The 15,000-nt window shown below is 41.1% G+C and overlaps 1 protein-coding gene across 1 annotated transcript in view; it reads left to right on the forward strand.

Moving 5' to 3' along the window:
- Positions 1–15,000, forward strand: part of LOC137997387 (solute carrier family 2, facilitated glucose transporter member 3-like) — a 38,839-nt gene that overhangs the window by 2,839 nt on the left and 21,000 nt on the right. The window contains exon 2 of the mRNA XM_068843347.1: positions 881–1,011. Coding sequence (XP_068699448.1) covers positions 881–1,011 — 131 coding nt within the window. The remainder of the gene's footprint in view (positions 1–880; positions 1,012–15,000) is intronic.

Genomic DNA, 15,000 nt, shown 5'->3' on the forward strand with positions numbered 1-15,000 from the left:
GGGTCTATTCCTAGATGGTCACCCATCCAGAAACCAACCCTTCCCAACAGGGCTCAACATTGATCACCATTCAGGAATCAATGTCAACCCCGTGAGCCAACTGTACACCCCCGCAAAATCTCAGATCTGAGACTTAAAGATTGTTGCAGATGATGGAGCTGAGTACTTTGTGATGTTGAAATAGATCTTCAAGGAAATCACAACCGGACCAAGGCTCAAATAACAAAATTAAACATTAGCTTGCATGAAATGCTCCATGGCAGGACTTTTGGATATCACACAGTGCAGGATAAGAGTTGTATTCAAAACTCTGAGATAAAATGGGCATCACACTCTAGGATTGGTGAATGGTATTTGAAATCAACAATGCTGCCGATCACTCAATTTTGAGGGTAACAATCATTGTTGTTTTGAGCATTTTCACAAGGGATGAAAAAATATACTGTGACTGTTGTACAGTATGTAAACATATAAGAACTTTTGTCCTTTCTGCAAGCGGACCTCTTAGGGAAGAGATCAACTTTATGATTGATCTTTAAATCAATACAAACTCATACATAACAATTGTCTCACAGGTTGAGAAAATTTTTGAGATCTGGCAGGGGTCTTTGTTCTTTGTTTTTGAGATTTGGCAGGGGGCTTAGGTCTTAGTTTTTGAGACACCCAGAAATATTGTAAACCCTTGTAGGAGAATAGGGAGACATGATCACAAGTACCATTAAAAATTAAACACATTCATCTTAAGGTATTGAATGTGTAAAATTCCCTTAGCTACAAAAAAAGTAATTTATTATTTTGTAATTTAGAAAATTAGAGCTCTCCCAAACATTAATAATTGATGAATTTGCTTGCAAACACTTGCTTGTTTTTTTACCAACAGAATATCAAAAACTATTTTAGAAAGCATTCAAGTCTTAGTGATCTGATGTGGTCCACTGCAGTGGCTATATTTGCTGTTGGGGGAATGTTTGGTGTTCCTATCGGTCAATTAGTGGCTAATTCTCTAGGCAGGTAAGTGCTCAAGGTATTACAAGCATTGTTAGCTGCCAGGGGACTCATAGACATTCCACATAAGGGTCAATCTTCAATGACCACACCACTGTGTGTCAGTCACAGTGTACTGAATTGGATTTTCTTTGTCTATATATGCAGTACAATGTATGGTTATCCATCCAGATTTTCCGGAATTTACATCATACAGGTACATGTAGGTGACAGCATACTAAGTTGTTTTAGAGGCACTAAATTTGATATTATTTTGCAACTGTATTTATACCTGCCAACTGACATATTTTTAGAGCGGTGGCCAAATATATTCTTCTGCTCGCTTAGGTTTATGTGCACCTCAATTCTGTCATATTACTTCGTTATTATGGGAGTTACAACGTACATTGTTTACCAGTGTGCAGGGGCTAGCAGCACTGTACCTTAGTGAGCTTATCTCTGTTTTGCCGCCCTTCTATTTACAATCTTAGAAGGAACTATAATGGTACATTGCTAAGCCTTCCTAAATTTAAATTGAAGAGAACCTTAGGGGATCGTGCATTTTCTTCAGCCGCGCCCGCCCTATGGAATTTGTTACCATCAGTAATTAGGAATGTTGAGCGCTGTATGGAGTCATTTACGAACTTAAGACCCATTTATTCACTAGAGTTTTTACTGAGTAATAGTCATAGCAGTTTTTGTACATAATAATATACAACTGGATGTATTTATATAATTTTTATTTTATTTAATTGTATTGCATTAATAGTGTTGTTTCATTACTACGAGTTTGTAAACAGGGCACTTGAATAATAATTATTATGTATATAGATACATGCGTCTTACAAGTCAATAATAATAATAATAATAATAATAATAATAATAAAAATGTGATGAGTGACCCTTTGCGTTGCGTGACAAACATGTGAAGTTTGATTGACAGCTTTAGTGAGTAGTTTTTGACGGAATCTTGACATTGTGCGGCGTTGTGTGCACGAGAATTGTAGGGTAGTTTGAGTTTGTGTTGAGAGTAAAATATATTGAAAGCTTACCAAAGTCCAAACAAAGATAAATTTCGGCGTAAACGGCAAATTAAATCGTGGGCAATGAGAAGAAGACGGAAAGCAAAGGTGCTGAAGGTGGATTAAAAGTGGAATTGACGAACCATGAAAGCGACTTATGGAAAGAAGACAGCACTGAACGACTTGTTAGCTCTTTAGCTGAGGCCTTGAGGCAAAGCCTGGGATCCCATTTAGCGAAACTCTGGCAGCAAGGAAAATTGGCCGTCACAAGTGTTTTGGGTCGGGCAGAATTTCAAAACATGGCTTGCACAGTTTATACAATATGCCAACCTGGATTGACTGAAAAACTCTGAATGGCAGGCATATTTACTTAACTTGCTCGATCAACCTGCTTTCAGGGCTGTGGAGATGTTACGACTTCCAGGCACGCTATTGTTTGATGATTTCACCGTGAAACTTACTGAGAGATTCGATTCTGGGAAAACACGCTAAGACTACAGGTGCAACAGTGAGTGTGTTGAGTGAGGAATTGTGGAGGAAGTGTGGACGATATTCAAGTCTTTTACCTGTGGCTGCAACTCTAACAGCTGGATTGGCAACCAAATTGATGTTCAAGGTCAAGCAGAGGTGAGGCTTCGCATAGCAGAATTTGATACCCTTTGGACAGTGGTTGTTGCACGTGGATTATCACGTGACTGTCTGCTTGGTACAGACTTTTTCCACTTGTACAAGTGCAAAATTTGCTATGATACGGGAACATTCATAGCTGGTTCAACTGAAGTTCCTATCCGTTATAAGAAAGTTAGACTAGTTGGGTGTAGGGTGGTTTTGCAGTCTGACACAGAGATCAAACCGGGGACTGAGCGAATTATTGGAGGACGGCTGGAGAATGGATTCGACAGAAATTATTGGAGCACAGGAATAATTGAAGGAATGAAAATGGTGGGAAAAAACAAGGAGATTTGTGTCGGTCGTTTGCTTGTAGTTACCAAAGATGGAGATGCTGCTGTACGTGTTGCTAACTTTACAGACAGACCAATCAAGCTGTCAATTGGTCAGGCAATTGGATTCTACCACCCACTTAGTAGTGTGAATGGTGAGACCACTTCAATTCAGGTGGATATGAACGTATCACAGGACTCCCAGCAAAAGTGTTCGAACCAGACTGGGGATACCAAAAGCAGAGGAGAGGAATCAGAGGAGATGGGCGTGGACAGGAAGCCAAATATTCAGTTTGACAAGTCTGACATTCAGAAAATAAGCAAGAATGTTTCCTGTCAATGATGGATCAATTTTCAGATATTAATTTTTTGCAGTTTATAACTCTGATTTAGGAAAGACCAGTTTGATTCTGTTTCAGGAAATAAGCCAGCGCTCAGTCCCGAAATCACGGCTGGACGTGTGAGGTGAGCCATTGTTAATCTCCGCCAATCAGAAACTCGCCTGCACAAATCAGTCTGGCATAATTATATTTTTTGGCTGCGAGGTTATTCTTTGGCCTGGCCGGTTTGAGGTTTACAGTCCTTTTAAGGTGGGAATCATCCAAGATTTCAACAACGGAAAGTGTTCGAGAAGCTGAAGAAAGGGGATTACATGTCGTTTTCTACCGCCTGAGTTTGGAAACTTCACTGATTTTCCAGTTGGCGCCAAGGTCAAAATACCGCTTTCAAATCCATTACTATTGCAATTTTCTCCTCAGACTTCGCTAATGTAAGGGCAAGTAAAATTCCTCAAGATCAATTGAAATTACTGCTGAGTTTATTGGTGGCAAAACGTGGGTGCCGATGAGGTCGACTGAGAGCTGAAGGGGCCGAAGATTTTGTTGATGATTCGCTGGTTGAAGTCAAACTCACATTGATAATTTAACCACAAGCTCAAGCTTGTATCATCTGCCGTGGCAAATGCATACAGACGTTTTAGGCATTGTTATGTAATAATTGTTTTGTTAAAATCAGTGTTTTGGGATGTCTCATGCTATTTCCCTGCAAATATTAACTTTGCATAAATTATACTTGAATTCACGTCACAGGCACAACTTATCGCTCTCGCGTCCAGCCTTCTCTTCTCGGGTAAGATACCCGAACTTGAGTGAGCGGCGGATATCGAGCCTAAGTTTGAGTGAACACACATTTGACACTGGCGAGTCCCAGCCAATCAAACAACCTCCCAGGCATACACCACCACATCAGAGGGAAATTATTGACCGGTAGTTAGACGATATGTTGAAAAATGGGAGAATTGAGCCCTGGTAGAGTCTATGGAGTATCCCTGTGGTTCTTGCTTGTAAGCATGATGGGACATTTCGTATGTGCGTAGATTATCACAGGTTAAACCAGTGTACTGTAAAGAATGCACAACCATTGCCTAGGTTGGATGATGTATTGGAAGCAGTTAGGGGGGCATGTTAGTTCTCATGCCTAGATCTCGCATCAGGTTATTGGCAAATGCCAGGAGCAGCCAAAGATCGACCAAAGACTGCATTTTCCACTCACAGAGGCCAGTTTCAATGGAAAGTGATGCCCCTTGGATTAACCAATGAGCCAGCCCATATGAAAATTTGTGGCCTGACTGAGCAAGATTTGGGCTATAAAGCTGCTTTTAAGGCAAGAACTGAGCGAGACAAAGTGAGACAACCATTTTGTCGAGCTTGTTCGACTGAGCCAGACATAAGTCTGGTTTGATTATCGTCGATACTCGATAGTGTGGCGTGAGTGAGCAAGAGAAAGTGAAAACCCAGTTTATTCATTTACGCCGCTGTAACGAGACATTTTTCAGGCTGTATTATCGGTGAAACTCAGGCTGCTCACTTGTTAATTGATACATAAGTGATCCCCACTTGTTATTCGATAAGAAAAGATTAGTAGATTGAAATAGATCTGGGAGTACCAAACTGTCATCTCTCAAAACAATTATTTATCCTCTCAAAAATGCAAATCAGAAACTTAACTCTGGCTCTCATTCTAATGTATTATTTGCTGTTTTGCTGTACGTGTAGTCCGTCCCTGTGGGTAAAAGGTAAGCAAACCATTTTTACTGCGCTAAATTTTGAGCTATTAAATATGTACATGGCTGGGTATTTTTCCAAGTGATACATTTACCGGTAGCATGATACCCACCCTTATCTGGAGAGGTAAGTTTGAATAGCTTAGCACGTTCAGGAGAAGAACGCTAGCTACCTCAAGACAGCATTATCCTGCTTGCCCAGAACGGAGGATAATAAGTAAATATATATTTTGTTGCTGGATGGAAAACCTTTAAGAGGGCAGAGCAATGCTTGAGTTTTGGCTAACCGATAATTAAATATTTGTAACCGCTTTTGGCTTGCGTTTCAGTTGAACTGTGCATTTCACCCAAATATCTGAATCTCTACACAGATGCAGAGCTTTTTCTTCTCATTTAGGACACTAATCAACCAGATCAAAACAGCATTTATTTGCTCTAATTAATATTGTCGCAAACACTTTCCTCTTTTATGAAACAGATTTTAAACAATGTATGAAGATTTCAAAGAAATGAGAAACTAGGAACAAACACCTCGCTACCTGATCACAGATCACTCTGTCAAAACCTGGCTACTAACATGCCTACCTTATAATAGACACTTTGAATGACTTCAGTCACATTTTGTTCTATGCTAAAAGCTGGCACATTCTTTTTACTTAAGTTACCTTAAACTGAAAGATGTTTCTGTCTTGTATGATTGTCTCACGCAATGATGACAAGGGTCATGTTTACTGTAGTTGGTCTCGGTCGAGAATGGTTCGCTTACTTATTGGCACGGAAGCTAAAGATAGCATCTTTCGAATAATGATAAACTCAGTCTGTTAACCCTTTGGTTATAACAAGAGTCCATGTCTTGGTTTTAACCACTAAAAATGTGATACACGCATTTTTTGTCAGTACACATCTTCCAGTTTCAATACAAGTCTACAATTTAGCCGTAAGTCATGCAAATAATAAACGGATGCCCGTAGATGGTCAATTTTATTATGATGCCTGATAGGGGACTGACTAGTTTTACATGTAAGACAGAAGTGATTTTCTGTAAGTTTCTCCGCATTTGTCTCACTCACAAGCTTATTTCTCAGCTTATTAGAATGAGTATATGAAGTATCATCTGTTTGGAGGTGAGGGTACATCGCGCTATCCTGGTACTTTGACGCATTATTAATAAGAAACATCGTAATCAGTATAAACAGAAACAGAACATGTCATAATTGAAATTATGCAGACTTTAATAGTTCCATTATAAATTATAAACTAGAAAATCCCCTGCCACTCCCCACACCCCTTTGACAGTACCACTGTTTTTTGTTTGCACGACTTGCGGCGACATTGTGGACTTGTTTTGATACTGGAAGCAGAATAACAAATGTGTATCGACAAAATAATTCTTGTATCACATTTTTAGGGGTTACAAAAGGGTTAACAGATGAAAGTTTCTCATTATCCGAAAGACACTATCTTTAGTTTCCGCGCCAATAAATGCCACTTTTTTTCTGTCACGCAACATTCAATCTTATCATGGCGTTGTGTCTGTTAAGAAGACAACATACAGCGCCCAAATCTCTGAGTTTTCACAGGTTCTTTCCCGTAATTACCACTATCAACAAAGGGTCTTAGTTTTCGTACTACGAAAGCTAAGATCCGGTCTTAGGTCTTGGGTCTTAGTTTTCGTAACACCCGAAATTATAAGCCATAAACTAACGACATGGCCATAAAATTGTATGGTTCATTAGCATGATTTTTTGTTTTTTTTATGACCTGAATCTCGCCGGTTTATCACTCAGAATATCGTCCAAATGTCAGAGTAGTACTAATGTCCTGCTCCATTCTCGCTTATTTATTGTTCAATTTGTATCGCTCCTGTCAGGCAGATTATCGTCACGCTCTGTATCCCTCATCAGCGAGACTTTTTATGGCCCGTATCTCGCCGGTGTCTTGCCCAGAATTTTCATACAGGAGCCAGCTTTGTCCGTCTTATGAACCTGGCCCTAGACGGACTCACGTGTACTTACTATTTGGTTTACCTTGAGGACATTATCGTGTGGTCTGCTACTTTTGATGAGCATTTGCATCCCCTGCGTCAAGAATTAGAAAGGCTGGCCTGAAGTTGAAACCTGCCAAATGTCAGTTTTTGAAGAGGCGAGTAATTTTCTTGGGGCATGTAGTGTCGAGCCAGGACATTGAGACTGACCCAGAGAAAACTATAGCTGTAGACAAGTGGCCAACTCCTGAGAATTTAGTGGAATTGCAGAGTTTTCTTGGTCTTGCCAGTTATTACGGGAGGTTCATTGCTGATTTTTCCATTATCGCTGAACCTCTGTACAGACTAAGCAAGAAAGGAGTAAAGTTCCTGTGGGGCCCTGAGCGGAGGATGGTGTTGGAAGAGCTGAAGCACCTGCTCACAAGTGCTCTAGTTCTCACCTATCCAGATTTCTCATCCAGTGCAGGGACCTTCGTAAAGGACACTGATGCCGGCCAGTGACTTGAAATCGGTGAAGTTCTTTCTAAAGTACAGTCTGATGGAACAGAGAGGTTACACTGTAGTAGCCTGTGGTAGCCATTCTATAAATGAGCACGAAAGGAACTATTGTACCATGTGACTAGAAATGTTAGCCCTGGTTACATATGTGGACCACTTTTGCTACTACCTGGCCGGGTGCAAATTTCTATTGCGGACTGATTACTACTCGTTGAAATGGCTAATGTCATTCCGAGAGCCAGAAGGCCAGATTGCACGATAGCTCGAACGACTTCAAGAAGACAACTTCAAGGTGAAGCATTGGCCTGGCAAGTCACATTGCGATGCAAATTCAATGTCTTGAAAGCTGAGGCGTTTCCATCTGTCCATCTAGCGGCCAAAGCGAACAAAGGTTTCTATGTTGGCACACGGCCACACCAAAGCGGGAGAGGAAGTAAATCTTGGAAATCTGTGGTCTGCCAATGCCATCTCTCAAGCTCAAAGAAAAGACCCAGATTTTGGGCCAGTACTGGGGCAGTACCTGAGGGAATGGAAAAAGCCATTCTATGCATGAATTACAGTCCTTAAGCAGTACTTCAAGAGCGGTGTGGGCTCAGTGTGAACTTATGGAGGTTGTGGATGGTGTCCTTTGTATTCTTTCTTAGAAGAGTAGTTCACCTCAGAAACACCGTGTTGTTTTGCCAGCGAGTCTTATCCAGCCAGCACTTAAAGAATGGCATGACGCTTTGGCAGGAGGTCATCTTGTGTGTGAGAAAACTCATCATAAAATGAAGATTCGCTCATGGTATCCAAACCTCTCCAGAAGTGCCAAGGAGTATTGCAATGACTGCCTGACTTGCACCAAAAGCAAACCACGCAGGAAACCCAAGGCACCGTTGCAGCCCATCCCCTCTGGATGTCCCATGCAGTGGCTGCACATAGACATAGTGGGACCAGTACCGCAAACCAAGAGGTGGAGCCATTTTATCCTGACTGTGCAATGTAGCTTTACAAAATGGGCTGAGGCATGTGCAATGCAGAACCAATGGGCTTCTACAGTATATGTGCTAAAGTTCTCGTCAAGAACTGGATCTGTAGGTTTGGAGTTCCAGACAGTATACACTCAGATCAAGGGAGCAGTTTTGAGTCAACAGTGTTCCAAGAAATGTGTATGCTGCTGGGAATCAATAAGACAAGATCCACCACTTACCATCCCGAAGGAAATGGACAGGTCGAAAAATTAATTTGTATGCTTACTGCAAGGGCAGAAGAACAACCTTATACTTGGGACGAGCAGTTAAACTTCTGCATGATGGCGTATCAAAGCAGTGTTCACTCGTTGACTGGGCATATGCCCTTTGAACTCGTGTTCTGGCATGAGATGCGAATTCCTTTGGATGTCGTGATAGGTGATGTCGATGAGAGTGAATCAACTTACACCAAGTTGGTACAGGCCCACCAAGATGTGAGGGAAAAGCTGCAAGTAGCCCAGCATGGTCAAAAGGATGCCCATGACAAAGGTGTTAAGTATACCGTGTACCAGCTTGGTGACCTAGTCTCGCGGTTTAGCCCCCAACTAAAGCCTGGCAAACCGAACAAGTTTTATCGTTAATTGGAGGGTCCTTATGAAATTGTGGAGCGTGTTTCAGAAGTAACCTACTGAGTACAAAGCATGGGCCGCCCTTCCCGACGTTCATCAGTTTTCACTTCAACAATTTGCGGCTGTACAAATGGCAGCCAATGTTAGCTGTGAACATGGAAAACCCACAGACAGTGTTCAAAATGACACCGACACCATTGGGGATGTTTAAGTGGCCAAACCTTGGCTTCTGGCGACGAGGAGAATGCCTTCGAAGCGGGAGGACCAAGTGACCCATGTCCAGCGGAGGACGCTCAGGAGACAGCAGATGAGTCTTCCCTTTCTGGAAATTGTATTGAAGAGAGAGTTGAAAGTTTCCTCGACGCTTCTAACAAACAAGAGCTCCCTGACCAGTTTAGCGATACCTCTAATCCCTCATCCGGCTTTGAGGAATCTGAATGGCATCTGCACCGAACACTTCGCCCTTCACGGGTGAGAAAGCCACCTGATCGTTACAGAGATTGGTTGGTGAACAGTGTCGACTTGGACAAATTGTTTGTGGAACTCCTCCGTTGTGTTGCTGATCTAGAGTTATTCCAGAGTTCAGAAAGAGAGAGGATCACAAAGCTGAAACCTAAGCTATTAAAGAGAGCCCGAGTCCTTAGGGAAAACTTGGAAAAGAAAGTTTGAATCATCTCTTGTGGATTCCAATTTGGCATTGAACTGTCCCCCCGTCATATCATTATTGAGATCTATTGTTTATAATTTATTTGCTGTTAGATTTAGACTCTTCAACTGTTTTTAAAAAAAAGGGGGGGGGGATGATGTGATGATTGACGCTTTGCATTGCGTGACATAAACATTTGAAGTTTGATTGACAGTTTTAGTGAGTAGTTTTTGACAGGATCTTCAATTCAATACAATTCAATATCTTTATTTAAAGAGGGAGACGTAAATAACCTGTTTCAGTTTTCTAACTTACGGCCCTCTCCGAGCATTAACTCTCCTAGCATTAACCCTCCCAACCATGATACACCACAGAAGACAGACCACACAACACCGGGAACTACATGCCCTACTCTTTACGACAAGTGTGCGGGTTCATTACGTCCCACAGGATTGTGAACATTGACGGGTTGTGAGATGGGACCTCCGGCTTACCATCCTTATCCGAGAAGACTAGAGAGTCTAACCATTTGCAAATGTGATCACAAAGGCAGCACTTTCTCCTCAGTTATTTAAAGACCCTGAGTGTTGATCCGGCCAGAGTTGAACTAACAGCCCGGTGCTCAACCAACTGAGCCACAGGTGCTCTTGACCTCATATGGCATTGTGTGTGTGAGAATTGTAGAGTACAGCGACTGTAGTTTGAGTTTGTGTTGAGTGTAAAATATATTCATTTGATGATGATGATGATGATGATGATGATGATGATGATGATGATGATGATAATAATAATAGCTTGGGCTGCCCTCGTTGCCCTAAACAGTGAACGGTTTTGTTGTTTTAGAGTTCTCAATTTTGTCTTGGCCGTAGTGGTGTTCTTCTGTCTATGCTTAATACCCATTTTGGCAAGGTGCCCTTCCATTTCTGCAGAAACCAGGTTTGCTCTATTGCCGGTCCTCAGAGTATGGGGTACTCCATATCTGGAAATCTGCTTGTCTGAGCACTTGATGATCACTTCTGTTGTAGTAGAGTAGATCATTTCAACTTTCACCCAACGGCTGAAATCTAGTCTAAGGGATGGGACCAGTATCTTGCAAATCTTCTTCTGTGAAGTTTCCAAGTGAGATGCTTGCTGGAGATTGCGCCAAAGGCCCAAGTGTTCTTTCTTTGTTGTGGCGGAGGCGGCAAACAATTCTAGGGGGGTCCAGGGGCATGCTTCCCCGGAATTTGCACTTCTCAAATCGCCTTAAATGAAGCGTTGAATCTGCCATTTTGTTTTTTTCACGCTGCTCATTGTGGTCAGCCTGACCAAACATATCGGCCTATACTTCATATATTAACGGGTGAAAGAAAGAAACAAGAAAATTGGTCACACACGAACAGATTGAACATTGGCCGAAGTTCAGTGCCGGTGAAGAAACGAATTCGGAATTCATGAGCACTTCTGAAAGCTAAAAAGGCAGAGTTACCCAGGAGAAAAGTGCCAATGCGTGAGAAATACCTGTGTTGGCGTGAGAGCGTGACATGGCATCGAAATACGCGAGACTCACGCTCATTGTGTGAGACTTAAGTACACCTTATCTCTAGAGGGTATTCTCCCAGGAAGCCGACGATGTGCTCATTTTACCCCCCTCTTTCCATCAGTGCTCCGTTTTAAGGGTATTTAAAGCTATTTACACTACACGGAAAGGAAAGAAGTCGAAACAAGTCGAAGTAAGTTGCCATAAATTTGCAACTTACGTATATGCATTATTCTCATAGTAATTTGGTCACATAGTCTTGTCCTTGCAATAAAGTGTATTTCTGGTGTGATATATTTACATATTAGAAGGATAATAAGGTCTGAGGTGAGAATAAAACAAGGTCAACTTTCTTCAAAGACCAGGTAACTAAGTTAAAACGTGCAGCACGCTGAGTTGTCAATCTCGACCCCAGAGCTATTCTCTTGACAGATGGAGAACAGAGCTCTGGGGAACCCTGGAACAAAGGGTCTTCTTATTGGTTTTTGCGAAGAACAATGAAAAGCGTCTCTAATTGGTGCATTCATGTTAGCTCGAGGAGTGAGCAAGTGCCGTAAATTTCAAATAGCCAATTTTTGGCTATAGCGATATTTCTTGTTTACAACCATTGACGTCACATTTCTTTTTATGTTCAAATTTGCCAACCGTGGAACAAATGAAGTCATTGTTTCAACAGACAATTAGGTTTTAGTAAAGTCTGCTTCGAGCCTAGTGGCCCATCAGGCCAGGGGTTATATCCGGTTACTGTAGCATGAAGCAACTAGGAGTATTTCTACTTCCCCCTGGATGGAATGCTAGTCCATCGCAGGGTTACCCCCAGCATTAAATTTGCCGGTACCCATTGATACACCTGGGTGAAGAGAAGCACTGTGAGAGTAAATTATCTTGCCCAATAACACAACCCAACACAATGACCGGGCCAGGGCTCGAACCCGGACTGCTCGATCCGGAGTCCAGCATGCTAACCGTCAGGCCCCCGCGCCTCCCAATTAGGTTTAGGTTGGCATATTAATAACAATGGGTTACGTCACAAGAAACATCGCCTACAGTACTGCCATGTTTTCCTACGTAGAGTTTCTCCAGAGCCTTGGGTCAATCCGAGGCTCTGGTGACAAGAATGGTTGAGTTGTGAGATCTGGAAAGGATGGGTTCCACAACAGTTCACACTAATCCATCTTTGACTTAGTAAGAAAGTAAGTAAGTAAGAACCTTTATTTGACTTCGAATTACAGATAGCAACCAATTATGCTAATATCTTCGAAGCAATAAAATAATATATAAAATAAACTAAATAGACTAAGAATTATTGTACATAATAAATAAAATAATACATATTCACATGTATGTAATAATGTACAATAATGTACAATAAATAAGATATAAAGTTAAGCTAAATTACAAAAAGGACAACAATCACGATCAAATTTAATTTGATTTATAGCTAGTTTAAATGCATTGGTCGGAGGAGCAGTTCTAAGTGAGTTAGGTAACGAGTTCCAGAGTTTAGAAGCAAAATAACGGAAAGAATGTAGGCCATAGGTTGTGGTATTAACCCTGGGGACATTGAGAAGATGTTGGCCTCGTAGGTTATAAGTAGTATCTTTGACGTTGAGTAGATTCTTAATAGCGGAGCTCCGCGCGCGCCGAAGGCGCGCGCGCGCGGAGCACCATACTTAAGAAAATATGGTAACCCATCGATGCGAGAAAATTTGGTTTTATAGCCATGACGTCATGAACGTCCGTACGTACGTACGTACGTACGTACGTCCGTCCGCCCCTTCATGTATGCCAATGTGACACGTAACCATATCACGGGCTCAAGTTTAGAGCTCATCCAGGAGGCAATACTCCATTTGACACTAACTAGATTACAGCATACATCTTTGATATTGCATATCAATGTTATGGTCAATTAACACCTGTCAAAACAAGGTATCCGCTGACCAGTATCACGTGACCATATAGCGGGCTCAAGATAGACCTTATCGAGGTCAGCTGGACAGGTCTCAAAAACCGCTGATTGGCTAAGGTTGCCTTTCAAGGACGCGTGCGCAAGACGGTAACCACTGACTTATTGTTCACTGGCGAAAAACATGGCTGCCATCGGGTGTTTATCCGATCTCCGTCGATAAAGCAAGACCTTTTTCAGGCCAGCAAAACGGACGAATGTTTTGACTGCATAGTGCGTTTTTATGCCAGCGAGATTCTCTTTTTAGTTGTGGGCCACCGTACTTTTTAGCCAACAGTGCTACGAGGGAAATTTCTTTCACAATTTCAAGGTCAACGCGAGTCCAGGTTGCTGTGACAGTGTTTGAGTGGAAATTTGATTGTGGAGCTTACCGGCTAATGGAGTACCATCTTGATTTCAATTCATGCATTTATCTTTTAAAAAGTGGAGCAAAAAATATATCACTAAATTTCCAAATGGTTTCTCTTTCGACTAAATATTTGCACACTGTTTCCGCGGGGGCCCGCATCTAGCAGAAAATGTTAAGATTTTTGCATTTTTCTTCAAAATTAAGTTGTTAAAATGGCCATTTAAGTGGTCCATGGAGGCAAATTTATTAAGACGGTGGAAAAAAAAAGAAATGCATGACGTCCCTGAAAAGTTAGAAATATATTTCAGTCGTTCAAAGATAAATTTTAAAGTGAATTTAGCACCAATGTCATACCTAACATGCCATATAAGCACCTCATATTGGGTACACTAGAAGGAAACCTTTTAGTTGCAATTATATTTTGCTGTAGTCATTTCAAGAAAATGCCAATCATTTGCTTCCCTCCAAATTATAGAAATAAACATAGATTAGGTTAACTCTGAATAGCCAAAACAACAATACCGGTATTCCAAGTTGAAAATTTGATTCAGAAATCCAGCTCACTAGCAGGGGGAATTTTACTGTAACAAAATATTACTACAGCTAATAATACACTTTCAACACATTGTACTGGGTTAATGTGACAACAAAAATAATTAATCAAGAATTGGTTTTATCTTCCAGCAATAAAACAGCAGGAGGATATAAAATTAGGTATCTTCAAAGTTCAGAAAACTTGTTGAAGGCGATTCAGTGCTATTATCCAAAACAAATTTCATGCTGGCCTACTAAATACTTCCAGTGCAATAGATTATTTAACCTCTCTTTGTGGACTCTGGTTGCAACACAGTGGTTTCAATAATTTAAATCCCCTTCCATTAGATTTAACTTTTAAAAAACTCCATAACTTCATATTTATGTAATAATTGTTCAAAGTCATCGAGCAAAAGCATACAAAGCTACATTTGAAAGGGGCGTAATTCCATGTTGGAGTTTTCTGGAGAAGGCTTTCACAGAAATAACTGCTGTTACCTTTCCATATGGAAAAAATATTTCAACATTAGGTGCAATGAATTTTTAGCAATTGCTTTAAAGAATACTAATCATTCCTACCATTTCCAAGGATGAATAAATTAAAGTTGAATGCAGTAAGTGTACGAAGTAAAAAAAAATTGGCATATTTTTTCAAACTGTAATCTATTTCCATTCTTGATTTAGTCCCTGGATAGTATTAAACAATGGTGGTAAAGTAAACAAACTGCCCCAAGGGGGGCTCCCTTACAAAAATGACAGGGGTTCTTTTTGTCCCTTTTTGGAGAAAAAAATGTGGATTTGTACTGCCTATGATGCTGAGACCAAATAGCTGGCAGAGTTGCTGCAGTACAATTAAGGCTATCAATCTGAAAAAATGACTGGAACTGTAAGACAATTTGGTACACGAGCAAAT

The sequence above is a fragment of the Montipora foliosa genome, chromosome 3 (genome assembly GCF_036669935.1).
Source record: "Montipora foliosa isolate CH-2021 chromosome 3, ASM3666993v2, whole genome shotgun sequence".
Taxonomy (NCBI): Eukaryota; Metazoa; Cnidaria; class Anthozoa; order Scleractinia; family Acroporidae; genus Montipora; species Montipora foliosa.